The following is a 15,822-nucleotide window of genomic DNA, read 5'->3' as shown; positions in this document are numbered from 1 at the left end:
TTGAAAAAATATCTAACCGTAATATATTGTTGTTGGTACTCATTTTACGCGGAATTGTGCCAACTTTATGAAAATTACATTCATTTTATTCAAACAAATTTTCTACTCTCAAAAAATCAAAAAAACGTCAATTAATCAAGTCCAGAATTTTTGTTATTGATAAAGTCAACTAATTATTTTTTTTTGAGTTAATTGATATGTTTTATTCTCAATTTGACTCTCAACTTCAAAAAATTACTTGACAGACTAAAATAACAATTAATTGTTTCTTAAATTTCATTTAAAAATTCGCGCTCCAAAAATTTTCCGCGCGTAAATTCAAATCTCTGTATATTAATAATAATTAAAACGTTTTTCGAGAATAACAATTAATAATATAAGGTAATAAATTGAACACAACTTTTTTTCAATGCGGGCTATTTTAGTTATCATCCCTTAGTAAATCCCTTTTACAAATGGCGGTTTTTTTCCGACCGTCCTTTTTACAAAAAGCTCAATTTAGGCCTCAGATCCATCGAATTTTTTGCCACTACTCCAATTAAAATGAGTCCTCGGAAATAAATTTGAGCGGGATTTTGTGATTGTATTTAAACTTATAAGCTTAGTTAAGAAGTTCCTGCACTAAGCTGTGGATTTAAAGTTTGTAATCACTATTGGTAGTGTTCAAACACTTTATCTCTATTATCAACAATTAAATTTATTTCTTATATATAATTGGCAGTGCTCTTGAAAATGATTTCAAACGCAATTATTTGTTTTTAATCTAATGCTAATTAAACAAAAAATAATTACTCGCAATTTAAATTTCATAAATTAGCGCCAAAGCTTTCTGAAGAGTTACCGCCACTTAAAATCTAATTATACAAACGGTCTTGTTATTGCGGCTGCCTGACCTTTCTCTCGAAATTCCGTAGCCGGGTTTCCGTGTAAATATTCACTTATTAGGTTCCATAACCCGAGTCCAAATCCCCTTGGCCATCAAAACTGGATCTTGTTTGATCCAGAAGCAATCAACTTATTATTCATAACCATCATCTCTGTCATCATACGGAAATAATGATCGCCACCCCCACCCTCGCGTTACTAAATCATCTGTCCTGTTATTGGTTTATCGATCGGTACTAAGACCCATAATTCCTCGCTCACTTATCCGTTTACTTTTAATGCCTTAACTCTGCTCCAACTTTAACAAGCTTCCGTCTTGCTCGACAATGGAGCTTACGATCGAGCATAAATTTACATGCTTAAACCACTCGTAATTTTTTCAAGTATCCAACCAATTCTATTTTTTTCCTCTGAATTTTTATTTATTTCTGCGAGTTATTAATTTTTTCTACGTTATTTTTAACCTGCTTCGTATAAAAACATCAGCTGTATGCTAAAAAAATCGGCTGTTTTATTTCCTGTTGAAAAAATTTTCGTTACTTGAAAAAAAAAAAAATTCCTTTAGATACATATTTTCTTTTTAATAATTTTCGGTGCATTTCACAATTTCTTCATAGAAAATTAACCCCAGATTGACTTAAAATTTTTTCCATTAGACATTTTCCGTGTAAAAGAAAAGTTGGTTCTAAAAGAGAATTTAAAAAGTTTTTCTATGAACTTGATGACTTTTGACAATGAAAAACTTTTTTCTAACTTGGAAAATGTAAGGGAATGAAACAATGGTTGACTGAAAACTTATTCTGAACGTTTCATAAATAAAAGAATTGTACAGAGAAAGAAAATTATGGAAACGGTTCCCATAATTCTATAAAATTTTTTCCTATAGAAACATAGGATTTATGATTATAAATTATGGGAGCAGTTCCTATAATTATAGGAATGTTTCCCATAATTATAGGAACAGTTCCGATAATTATGGGAATGCTACCCATAACATTATAGGAATCATTCCCATAAATTATAGGAATCATTCCCATAACATTATAGAAATGGTTCCAATAATAGTATGGGAACTATTCCCATAATATTATAGGAATATTTTCCATAATTATAGGAACTGTTCCTATAATTATGGGAATGCTACCCATAACATTATAGGAATGGTTCCTATAATTGTAGGAATAGTTCCTACAATTGTAGAAATGGTTCCTATAATTTATAGGAATCATTCCCATAACATTATAGGAATGGTTCCAATAATATTATGGGAACTATTCCCATAATATTATAGGAATGTTTCCCATAATTATAGGAACAGTTCCTATAATTATGGGAATGCTACCCATAACATTATAGGAATGGTTCCTATAATTGTAGGAATGGTTCCTATAATTTATAGGAATTATTCCCATAACATTATAGGAATGGTTCCAATAATAGTATGGGAACTATTCCTACAATATTATAGGAGTGGTTCCCATAATGCTATTGGAATAGTTCCTATACCATTATGGGAATCATTCCCATAATATTATGGTAATAGTTCCGATACTATTCTGGGAATGGTTCTCATAATAGTATGGGAATTATTTCCATACTATTATGGAAACTATTCCCATATATTATGGGAACCATCCCTATAATAGTATGGGTACAATTCCTATACCATTATGGGAACTATTCCCCCATAATGCATTGCAAAATTTCCCATAATTTTCTTTCCATGTATAGTAATGTTATAAAAAAATATTCCACATATTGTTGAGAAAAAAATAAGAAATGTCTTTTCCTGAATTCATGCATGCATGCAGAAAAATTCTGGAAAAGCCTTCTTGAAGTGAAGTTGCTGGAATTCTTATAAGTCAAGCGAAAAATGTTCACAAATACATATTTCTATATATTATACATACATAAGCAGATCCATTATTTATCAACAAAATGGCGGCACTCGGATCAGTAACTTATCGCCCGATTTTTTCTGCGAAAACAGATGGAAAAAAATGTGATTCTAAAAATTTTAGCTCCATTCTTTCACATCCGGTGGCTGCATAATTTTTTCATGAAAAAAAAAAAAAAAAAAAAATACAAAAACAAAAAACGGAAATTCTTTAGTAAATTCGGAAATTTATTTTTTCCGGTTCTATGAAACTTAAAGATTTAAATAAAATAATATTTTTTTTCCTCTAACCTTGACTGCCTTTAAGTGAACCATATGCTCCTATATATATATATATATATACTATATATATTTATATATACACATAAATTTTGATTGTTTATGATTTTTTTTTTTTTTTTTTTTGTTAAATAGATTGAGTGGAAAGAAGTTTATATTTTATTTTATTTTTAAGACAGAACGAAAGATTTAATGACTTTTATTTGAGATGATGATGAAAGTGAATAATTATGAGTAGTAAGTAAGGCAAAGTTTAACGCAATATTCTATTTTAAAATCACAAGAGAAAAAAAGAGAGTTCTGTTGGTACCGCAAGCAAATGAAAGCTTCTTTATTTTTTTTTTATATGAGCTTTATTTTTATTTCCGTCGACATATTCTTACCCACGAAGAAGAAGTCGGGCCGCGGGGGAGGGAAAGAGGTAAAGAACTCGAAGAGCGTCCTCCGTTTTGTGAACTCGTGGTCTATGGTTTAGTTTACTCGCGTGTGTTTCCGCGCAAGTAGGTCTCGTTAAAGTTTTAAATAAAAGGAGAATTTTAAATGAAAAATCAAACGGTAGATACGAAGCAGTAGATTTATATTGCGGGGATTGTTTTCGTTCACTTTTATGCCGGAAGCTTTCATCTGGATGTGGATAAATAAATTCTTGTGACAAAAAACAATGTGTCAAGTTTTTTATTATTATTGTTTCGAGTTTTGATATAAAAGATATTTGCTAGCAATTAATTATGACGCAAAACTACAAAGTTTTTCATTTTATTTTTTGGGTTTGATAATGCATTTTGAGTTTATTATGCCGGGTAAAGTTTTACGGTCTTATTTTAGTAATAAATGCAGTAGGAAGCAGAAGTTTGGCTCCACTTTGTCAACGGTAATTTTTTATTACTTTCTATTTCGAGTTTAATTTTATAAGATTTTGTTGATATTTTATTTAGGGGAGAGGGGGGCAGTGTGGGTCCCTTAAGGAAAATAATTATAATGTCATTCATTTTTTTTATGCGTTTACTTATTTTTCGACCCTTGATACTTATTTTCACTTCATTATGCTGCGTCCACCCCCATGAAAAAAATTTATAAAAAAAAAATATATGTTAAAATATAAAAAAAATATATTAAAAATACATAAAAAATATATTAATATATATAAAATATGTATAAAAAAAATATATTAAATAGGTAACTTTTGGCCAATTTTCGTATAAATTTTATATATTTTTAATATATTAAAAATATATCTTAGAATATATAAAAAATACATGTATAAAAATATTAAAAAAATATATTAGTAATATATTTTAAATCTATAAAAAATGTAATTATGAAAATATAAAAAAAGTATATAAAAAATCTATTTTCAAGTTAATCAACTACACAGAAAAAAAAATATATTTTTTATATAATTTTTTTATATTTTCATAATTAGATTTTTTATAGATTTAAAATATATTTCTAATATATTTTTCTTCTATTTTTATACATGTATTTTTTATATATTCTAAGATAGATTTTTAATATATTAAAAATATATAAAATTTATATGAAAATTGGCCAAAAGTTAGCTATTCAAAATATATTTTTTATACATATTTTATATATATTGATCTATTTTTTATGTATTTTTAATGTATTTTTTTTACATGAATATATTTTTTTTATCAATTTTTTTCATGGGGGCATTAAAATTGAAAAATCGAAAATTAGGGGCAAAGTGGGCCCTCCAAAAAATTTCGGATTTGATATTTTTTATTCTTTACCGTGTGATATTTGCAAATAACTATAAAACAGTTATTTTTTAATGACATAAAAGTCATTTTAATAATCTGCTGCGATTTAATTTTAAAACGTAATTTTACTATCTGTAACTTTCTTAATAAATTATTTTATTTATTCATTTATTTATTAGATCATGAAGCAATTGCTCCTTATGATCACATATATCAAAAGAATAATGCACCTAGTTATTAAGTATAATCTTAACTATATAAAACATATATATTTATTATAATTATTATAGTAGTTTTTGGACATTTTCTCACATTGATAATATTTTCACTCAATAGTTCACTCATAATTTAAATTATGTTCAGTTAAATTGAATGAAATACTAGCCAACTACTTCATTTTCCTCTAAATCTATTTATCTAAAAAAAAAAAATTATATTTAATGAAGTTTTGGTGGTCTATTTTAGCCGTCATTATATAAGAAATTTCGATAAGCTTATCCGTCCGAATTTACTGGCGTATAGAAAATTTTAAGGGGTCCACTTTGCCCCCTCCTCCCATAATTGTAACTTGATCTCAAATTATTGTTGTATTTTTTTTAAACTTCCCGCTAAGAAAATTGAAAGTTTTCAAAAAAGAGAAGTTATTGGTGTCGGTACGATTTTCGAAATCCAAGTTTTTAACAGATCTGAACGTTTTCAGGTCCTAGGAAGCTATTCTGACTATTTTCAAGATGATGTACGTATGTATGTAAATATTCTGTAACTTTCGAACGAATGCACCGATTTGGCTTTTTGAGGTCGCGTTTGAAGCGGCTTATTAATTCCAACAGTTGTGAGAAATTGAGTATAATCGGTATAGTATATTCGGAGATATTCCAAAAATAAAATTTTTTATGACGATGTTGCATTGGGCGGTATTTATGTCCGACCAAGAATCCATCGACTATCTTTTGGTGAACAAAGTTGACATCGACGCTCATATAAATTTTCTTCAAAGTAGAGCGTTTATGTTAGTAAACAGTAATTTTGACATTGAAAAAATTAATTAATATCGGTACGGACGTGCGAATAGTAAATTATAGCGATGGTGTCAAAATCATTTTATTATCTCATACCGTTAAAAACAACGATCTCTGTATAATAGAACTATGGGTTGATTCCGGAGCAAAATTTGCCTCAGGGACAGATAGATTTATACTAGACCATCCTGAAACATTGAAACGAAAATATCAGTTTACTCTGACAAAAGTAGCTGATGAATTTATTCAGCTCAAAATCATGCCCTTTATTTCCTTATTGAACATAGAAACTGAGTATAAGCTATATATTAAAATTAAAGACGCATTACCAAACCCTTACAATAAAGGAAACATCAAGAAAAACTGTATATCTTTTAATAAATTCATACAAATGACTAACACACATCACAAATCATATTTTGTGAATAAGGACTTACGTTTGTTAGTAGACCTAAACGAAAAAATTATTCTTGATGAAAAAATCGAATTGTCTGTTCTTATGTTAACAGTCCGTGACAGAAATTTCGACATAGTCAAAAATTTAATAAATTTTGGTGCTGACGTGCGAATAGGAAATTATAGCGATGGTGTCAAAATCACTTCATTATCTCTCACTATTAAAAACAACGATCTCTGTATAATAGAACTATGGGTTGATTCCGGAGCAAAATTTGCCTCAGGGACAGATAGATTTATACTAGACCATCCTGAAACATTGAAACGAAAATATCAGTTTACTCTGACAAAAGTAGCTGATGAATTTATACAGCTCAAAATCATGCCCTTTGTTTCCTTATTTAACATAGAAACTGAGTATAAGCTATATATTAAAATTAAAGACGCATTGCCAAACCCTTACAATAAAGGAAACATCAAGAAAAACTGTATATCTTTTAATAAATTCATACAAATGACTAACACACATCACAAATCATATTTTGTGAATAAGGACTTATGTTTGTTGGTAGACCTAAACGAAAAAATTATTCTAGATGAAAAAATCGAATTGTCTGTTCTTATGTTAACAGTCCGCGACAGAAATTTCGACATAGTGAAAAAATTAATAAATTTTGGTGCTGACGTGCAAATAGTAAATTATAGCGATGGTGTCAAAATGACTCCATTAGCTCTCGCTGTTAAAAACAACGATCTCTGTTATACATAGAACTACGGGTTGATTCCAAAGCAAAATTTGCCTTAGGGACTGATATAGAGTTCTCATGGTATTCATATTTCGTCATAATGAACCAATGGTTAAGTTGTTAAAAACTGAGTCCAAAGAAGAAAATGTATTTTTAGACTCATATATTTATCATGCAATTAAGGCGGAAACTACTGACATTTTCAAGACTATCTGACCGTATTGCCCTCGTGGATCGGCCCTCTGGGTGCATTTCGTGAGCAAAATCCCAAGAGTAGTAATTCAAAAACAAAGACCTGAATGACTGAAATATTTCTCAGAAAACCATGATTTTGATATAAATATTTTAATGAGATTTGGATCATTTGTGAACAGAGCCCTGATACTTATTGTAATTCCATGCTTCATACTGCAGTAGTAGAAAATATCAATGAGAAGATGGTTCAAAGGGTTCTAGAAGATGGTCCTAGTTAAAAACTGAGTCCAAAGAAGAAAATGTATTTTTAGACTCATATATTTATCATGCAATTAAGGCGGAAACTACTGACATTGTCAAGACTATCTGACCGTATTGCCCTCGTAGATCGGCCCTCTGGGTGCATTTCGTGAGCAAAATCCCAAGAGTAGTAATTCAAAAACAAAGACCTGAATGACTGAAATATTTCTCAGAAAACCATGATTTTGATATAAATATTTTAATGAGATTTAGATCATTTGTGAACAGAGCCCTGATAATTATTGTAATTTTATGATTCATAATGCAGTAGTAGAAAATATCAATAAGATGGTTCAATATCTTCTGGATGATGGCATTAATGTCAATATAGGAGAAAGATTAGCAATTGGTTGCGAGCGTAAACTGATTGACCGACCTCCAGTCAAGCTCTGCCGAATATAAAACGACATATTGTCAAAATAACTGCTTGCAATTATTACATATCCGAACTAAATTCAAGAAGTATAAGTGGCAATGAATTCAACAAACTGCGTGAAACGTGTGATAAAGAAATAGAACTTTTGAAAAATTCAAAATTTGCTGATACGAACTTTAATTATTACAGCATCTTGCATAAATCCACACGCAAGTTAGCAATAAGCATAATGAGGGTTGAAGAAAGTGCAATTTCTAGAGTTGAATCTCATCCTAGTTTTCCATTCCGTATGGAAATAACATAAATAAATAAATAAATAAAAATAAATAAATAAATATGTTCAAAATATATGATAAATATGGAAAAATTTATTAATATTTTATATTATTTGAATATAAATGAAAATATATCGATACAATATATTATAAGGTAAATGCAGATGTATATATAGCTCAATATAAAAAATATATAGTTACATATATGGAATACATATATTTACTACCGTATATAATGTTACATTAAATCGGCCAAAATCTCTATATGATTTATTTTGTATTTTTTATAATACATATATAGTATAATATATCATATATTTTTTTGTTGCAAACATATGATTTTATATATTTTAACCCTACATTGTTTTTTCATACGGCATTGTATTGAAAAATGTTATTTTATCGGTTAGGGAAAGCATTGCGATGAAAAAAATTAGTAGTTTTTGCTGAAAATGTTTTCGTACGATATTTTCAAACACATAATTTCGTATGATTTAATAAAAAGCTTAGTTTCTTTATTTTGTATTTAAGTGACAAAGATTTACTGAAATTATGTGAAAAACAATAAGATTTCTATTGTCAAGTTTCTAAAATAAACTATTGAATTTTAAGTTTTGTAGTTTTCGACAGAATGTATTTCAATTTATAAAAATATTTGTTCCAAAATAATAGGTATTATGTTTACTTAATTTTCAATACATTCTGTTCTAAATGACCTGAACAATGTCAATGAAATGCCCTATTTGAAGATGCATTTAGCCATTGAAGACAATAACAAAAATGCTGTATTATATATAATATACATAAAAAAGCTTTACGACCGAATGGGAACAAAAGAGAGTTTATTTAGCATCTTAGGTTTAAATTGTAGAATTAAGATATGAGATTACATGAAGAAAACATGTTTTGAAAATATAACTTACATTCAATCCCTATTTCCACACCTGGGATTTGAAATTTCATTGGCACAATTTTTTGCAGAATTTTTTCCCAGAAACTGAAGTTTGCATTTTTTTGCAGAATTTTTTCGCAGGGTATGAATTTTGCATTTAATTGCAGACAATTTTTAACTTCCCGCTAAGAAAATTGAAAATTTTTTTTCTACTGCCATGACATGTTGGTAGCAAATAAATTCTTATGATCGGCGTATAATCTTTTAGTATTTTTTATAATGCATTTTTAATGATTCCTGGTTTAGAAAATCCAATGAAAGCGCTTACTTACTACGTTCTCGATCTTGTAAACAAGAGGCTTAAAATATCGAGAAAAAAAATTCATAACTCAGCGGTATTTTTATAAAATACTACATTGGGATAAAAAATTGAGGACTGAACATGGAGTGGATGATTTTCTATTTCACTCCGAAAAGGAGTTTTGGAAAATATTAATTATGAAAAAACTGTAGTATGAAATCATAGTAAGAACTCGCGGAGTGAATTACTAATACGTAGTGAGGTTTGGTCTTTTATATTTAGATATTTATATTGAGTACGGAAATAATTACGAGCTCCCTTTTCAAATATTCGCGCCAAATAATTTTTAAAAATTCTAACCAGCTGATAATTAAAACTTTTACGCTTATGAAGTTAAAGAAATAGATTTTCCATTTTCCATCATTATAATATAGTTTTCACTGAGCCACAAACTGTCACATGACTCACATCAACCAAACCGCGAAATAACATTTTATATTCTACCGAAATATAAAATATTCCCATAAAAACTACGTCACCATAACAATTAAATAATTAAATGTTTTTACTATGGATTATATGAAATTATAATTTAGTGAGTTACTAAAACATTTTATAAATTAAAAACATAATATATTATGTGTTAATTATCAATACCTGAATAAATTATTTATTAAAATAATAATATTTCTCATAAAAAAGTTATTTCTATTAAACATAAATTTATTTAAGTGTCAAAACTCCGAGCGGAGTGAATGCGGATTTAAATAAACCCCCGTCGCATTCCGCTCAAAAAAATCCCTATTCACTCCTTATTATGGTGGGCCAAAAATCCGCTTTTTTAAAATTTTCATTATTAATACCAAAAATATTTTTCTTTGTACAAAAAAAAATTTTTTCGGAAAACCAAAAAATCTTAGGCTCGCCAAATCCCGTTAAAGTTAGAAGTTGTTTAAAAATTTTTTTCCAACTTATTTTGATTGGAAATTTAATTCTCTACAAAAAAGGCCCTATAGTAAAATTACGTAAAGTTGATATTCACTGAGATAATTGCAATTTTGTTCTAAAAAATATAATTTTTCAAGATATCATCACTTTTTCAGGCTAAAATATGAATTTTATTATATAAGTTTCATAGAAAATCAAATTTTTTACAAAATTGGTCTTATGGTAAAAACTTGAAATTTATAGTTATTCAGAAATTGGCAGTTTTATGTTCAGATAGTCACATTTCTCGTTATTTAGTGGTTTTCACCAAGAATCGCTATTATCTTTGTAACTATCAACTTTGAATAAATTTTTATTAGGTCTGTTTCGTAGAAAATTGAATTTCCTACGAAATTTTTATGATAAAATTTATTTTTTACCCTGAAAAAGTAATAATATCTGGAAAAATTTCGTTTTTTAAAGCAAAATTGCAATTATCTCAGTAACTATCAACTTTGCGTAATTTTACTATAGGACCTTTTTTGGAGAGAATTAAATTTTCGATCAAAATGTGTTGGAAAAAAAATTTTAAACAACTTCTAACTTTAGCGGAATTTAGCAATCCTAAGATATCGACCTAAAATTTTTTTTGATTTCTGAAAAATTTTTTTTTTGTACAAGGAAAAATATTTTTGGTATTAATAATGAAAATTTAAAAAAAGCGGATTTTCGGCCCACCCTACTCCTTATGCAGTTGTTTTTTATGAAACTCCGGTTGACTTCCAATTTTTTCGTGTTTTTATTGACAAAATTTTTATTCAGAGACCGACGTTCTGAAAAAAATACAAACTAGACAATCTTTAGAATTTTCCACATGTGGAAAATTCTACGTCAATTCCAACTTTCAAATAAAAAAGATGATTCAGTTACTCAACAATGACCAGGATTTATCAGCTTCTATTTCTTCCTTCATTTTCCCTATTCTTTTATCAAATAATAATAATATTCGTCATTCAAAAAATTCATTTCATATTCAATTCATGTCTCATCTCATCGGAATTTTTTTCAAACGATTACCAGGGTATTAAATTAATATATTATAGATTATTAAATTCCTGGCTAAGTTGAATATTACAAAGAAAAAAAACTATATTGATTATTTATTTTCGCAGAGTATACAAAACAATCTAAAGGTTTTTAAAATAATCTTAAATATATATAAAGAACTTTGTATAAAAGTAAAACAAACATATTTTTTGATAGATTTTCTTTTATACTATAGTAAATAATATCTCGAGTATCGACCAGCAAAAAAAAGTAAAAATAAATATAAGAGTATGGCAGTAAGCCAGTAGACTTTTTGCTATACTCAATATTACGGTGGAATTTATATACATATATATAAGGGATGGGGCCGATGGGAAAAAAAATTTTAAATAATGTGTCATTAATTATAATTGTTTTCTTTAATTAAAATTTTTTTAACAAAAACTAAATACATTTAAAAATAAAAAATTTACCGCGACTTAATATGTCTCTATTTTTCAATGCAACACAAATATATAAAAATAAATAAATTCAGCGGGTTTTAGTTGATTTTTTTCTCAGCGTCCCCATTTCTTCCGCCCCTCCAACATATTTATACACAGACATAAACATACATATGTATTTTATATAAATGTAAAGACAACTTATACACATAAAGTCTGGGTAACACTTTGTAGGGTTTATAAATATATATAGGGGTGGATTGTATACGAGTAATACAGGACACTTCTCTTAGAGGGTGCGCCTGACCTATGCACCCTCATCCCCATCGCAAGCTCAGTACACGTTTGAGCACAAACAAGACCACAACTAGAACTCGTCTCTTGTTAGAACAATTCTTTTCTTCTTATAATTGTAGCAGTATTCAATAATAAAAAAAAAAAATTAAAAAATGAACTTCTAACAATGCGATGGTGGAAAATTCAGTGACCCGTTCTAACAACTTCGCGACGGAGGTAATACAGATAATTGCAACAGGCATGGGGGTCTTAATTTTAAATCGCGCGGTGTCACGTTTCCGGCCGTGTAATGGCTAGATTTGTGGTTAGGGTGATAAGATTATGTAGATATGTGTGGGTGGTAATTAACGTGATTTTTTTTGTGATAATGTCAACAGGTTCTTTCACTTGGCGCAGATGTACTGCCAGAGTATAAACTTCAGTCGCCACGTATCCACAAGTGGACGGTCCTGCATTATTCACCTTTCAAAGCAGTTTGGGACTGGATTATTCTTCTGTTGGTTATGTATACAGCCATTTTTACACCCTATGTCGCGGCTTTTTTACTCAGTGAGCCTGACTATAACAGCAGGAAGGCTAAAAAGTACAGCGATGATCCAATCGTCATTATTGATCTCATTGGTAAGTTTTTTAAGACATTCTCTGTGAAAAAAAATTATAATCTGGTCAGATTTGATCAGATTTGTCATTCAAATCTGGTCAGATTATGAATTCGTTTCTAAACTATCTGGTGAAATTCGACTAGATGTAGTGTAGCGGAAAAGTAATTAGATTTGAGTAGATATGGCTAGATTTTGTCAGATTTAAAAATTGTCCCTGTCTGACTAGATCGGGGTAAATCTAATCAGACATGGTGTAATGAAAAAAAGTTATTAGATCTGAAGAAATATTGCAAGATTTAATCAGATCTTAAAATAGGTAATCTGATGAGATTTAGTCAGATCGGGTTTTAAATAGTCGGATATAAAAAGATATAGTATAGTGAAAAAAATTATTAGATCTGACAATATGCCTAGATTTTGTCAAATCTTACAATTATTTCTGACTAGATCAGGCTAAATCTGACTAGATATGATCAGATATGGAGTAATAATGAAGCTTATCAGATCTGATTAAATGCAACTAAATTCAGTTAGATCTTAAAATTGTCAATCTGACAAGATTTAGACAAATCTGGTCATAAATAAGCAAATATAGTATAACGAAATCATTGATCAAATCTGATTGGATATGACTAGATTTTATCAGATCTTAAAGCGTGTTAATCTGACAAGATCTGGCCAGTTCTTATCAGATATATCCAGATCTGATGTGACATAAAAATCATAAGATCTCAACAGATTACACCAGATTTCTTCAGATTTTTAACTACAAATCTCGTCAGATTTGAAATTTTTTTTTTAAATCTAGTGTTTTATTTTCAAATCTGATCATGGTCTGATTAAATAATTTGATAAAAATCAAATCTGACCATTAATAATCACAAATAATCAGATTTTAAATATTTTTCACCCAACGGATAAATTTTTTTGTCCAACAGTTGACGTGACTTTCGTCGTTGACATTCTCATAAATTTTCGTACGACGTTTGTCAATACGAATGACGAAGTTGTGTCAGGACCGTGGAAGATCGCCGTCCATTACCTGAGAGGGTGGTTTATTATCGACTTGGTAGCGGCCATACCGTTCGATCTTCTCCTCTACGGCTACAACACCGACGAGGTGAGCGATATTACTCATTTCTATCGCACTCTATTACTTATTTTTATTATTTATTATTATTATTATTATTTAATATTCGTCTTTATTTTGAGTAAACATATTTTCTCTTGTCCTCTACGCCTTATCCCACAAAATAATTCTATCAACTGGAATTCATTTTCACTATTTTCGTAATACTAGAGAAACGGGTTTAGCTTTATAACGAAACAACTCACGTGAGACTAATGAGCGAGTCCTACGATCGATACGATGGTGTCGTCGGTGCAATATTCGAGCCAATTACTTCATATATATATATATATATATACATATATATTATATATATTAATAATACACATAGTAATAATAATGTACAGTACCAGTCTTTATTACACAGATTGAAAATCTGACCTCAGAATTTAAATTCGATGAATTTTTTACCCCAAATAAATACGATTTTTAAATATCGCGGGTTAATTTATTCAATGTCAGTACTGCTTTATATATTTTCCTCAAATACTTATTATCCGGTGACGTGAATATAAAAATTTTCATTGCATATGAATTTATAATTTGACGACCTTATTGGTAGACTAGTTTCTGACCTTTTCTAAATTTTTGGATACTCGGAAATAAAACGTTCATGTAAAATATTAAATAAGTGTACCGTTGTGTCAAAATATCTTTTGCAGGGTCGAGAATTAAAGAAAAAATTTTTTTAATTATCATTATGACACTTAATTTTTAACGAACATCGTATCTTATATTTATTTTTTTCAAAAACGGAAAAATAAAAAATTATGACTGACAAAAAATTATATATGATCATATATGATCTAAATATGTCCATATAAAATCATATATGATAATATATGATCAATTTTCGTATATGATTATATCTACTTATATGTGATCATATAAGATCAATTTTTCAAAAGATCATATATGACGACGTATTTATATATTTCAAAATTTGGAGCCTACATGTTCACATATATCTTATATGAACATATGTGATACTTGAATGAATTAAAAAAGTATCTATTCTTCATAGATGCCTACATAAGATTATATATGCTATTATCTGACAACACAAAAATCCATTTTTTGTATGCATATATGATGATGTCTATTCATATATAGCGATATTTGAAGCATATATGATTATATTAATTACATATGATCTAAATATGCCCACAGAAAATCATATATGATCTAGATATGTCCATATAAAATTATATATGATAAAATATGACCAATTTTCATATATGATTATATCTACTTATATGTGATCATATAAGATCAATTTTTTAAAAGATCACATATGATGACGTATTCATATACATCAAAATTTGGAGCCTATATGTTCACATATATCATATAAATGAATAAAAAAGTACCTATTCTTCATATATTTTTATATAAGATTATATATGCTAATGTATGACTACACAAAAAATCCATTTTTTGTATGCATATATGCTGATGTATATATATGGCGATATCTGAAGCATATATGACAATATTAATCATATATGATCATATATGATGCTTTGATGAATCAAATAAATATATTCATACTCCATATCTATTAAAATATGAAAATATATGCTCATATCACACGTAAGGTAATTTTGTACATATGATCATATCTGCTGATACTCGTTCATATATATTCAGATATAGAGCATATTTACTCATATATAAATCATATATGTTGATCAGATGGATTAGACAAGTAAATTTATGATAATATGTATTCATATATGACCAATTATCGTATATGATCATATATGATGCTTTGATGAACCAGATAAATATATTCATACTCTATATCTATTAAAATATGAATATATATGCTCATATATCATCACACATAACGTAATTTTTTACATATGATCATATCTGAATCAGATAAATATATTCATGCTCCTTAGATATTTATATATGAATACATATCCTCATATATTATCACACGGAATGTAAATGTTTATATATGATCATATCTGATGATTGAAACAATATTGTTCATATATATTTATACATGAACAATTTTCTTATATGATCATATATAAACATACTCGATCATAAAAACTCATATATGGGATCAGTATGAGTATAT

The 15,822-nt window shown here is 28.3% G+C and overlaps 1 protein-coding gene across 21 annotated transcripts in view; it reads left to right on the top strand.

Moving 5' to 3' along the window:
- LOC130666130 (potassium voltage-gated channel subfamily H member 6) overlaps positions 1-15,822 on the top strand; it is an 84,893-nt gene that overhangs the window by 49,158 nt on the left and 19,913 nt on the right. For all 21 annotated transcript variants that reach the window (XM_057466889.1, XM_057466869.1, XM_057466872.1 and 18 more), the window contains 2 exons: positions 12,377-12,620; positions 13,540-13,721. In XM_057466889.1, coding sequence (XP_057322872.1) covers positions 12,377-12,620; positions 13,540-13,721 — 426 coding nt within the window. The remainder of the gene's footprint in view (positions 1-12,376; positions 12,621-13,539; positions 13,722-15,822) is intronic.

Source organism: Microplitis mediator, chromosome 3, assembly GCF_029852145.1.
Source record: "Microplitis mediator isolate UGA2020A chromosome 3, iyMicMedi2.1, whole genome shotgun sequence".
Classification (NCBI taxonomy): Eukaryota; Metazoa; Arthropoda; class Insecta; order Hymenoptera; family Braconidae; genus Microplitis; species Microplitis mediator.
Note: the sequence above shows the minus strand (reverse complement) of the source record. Positions and strands in the feature narration are given on the sequence as shown.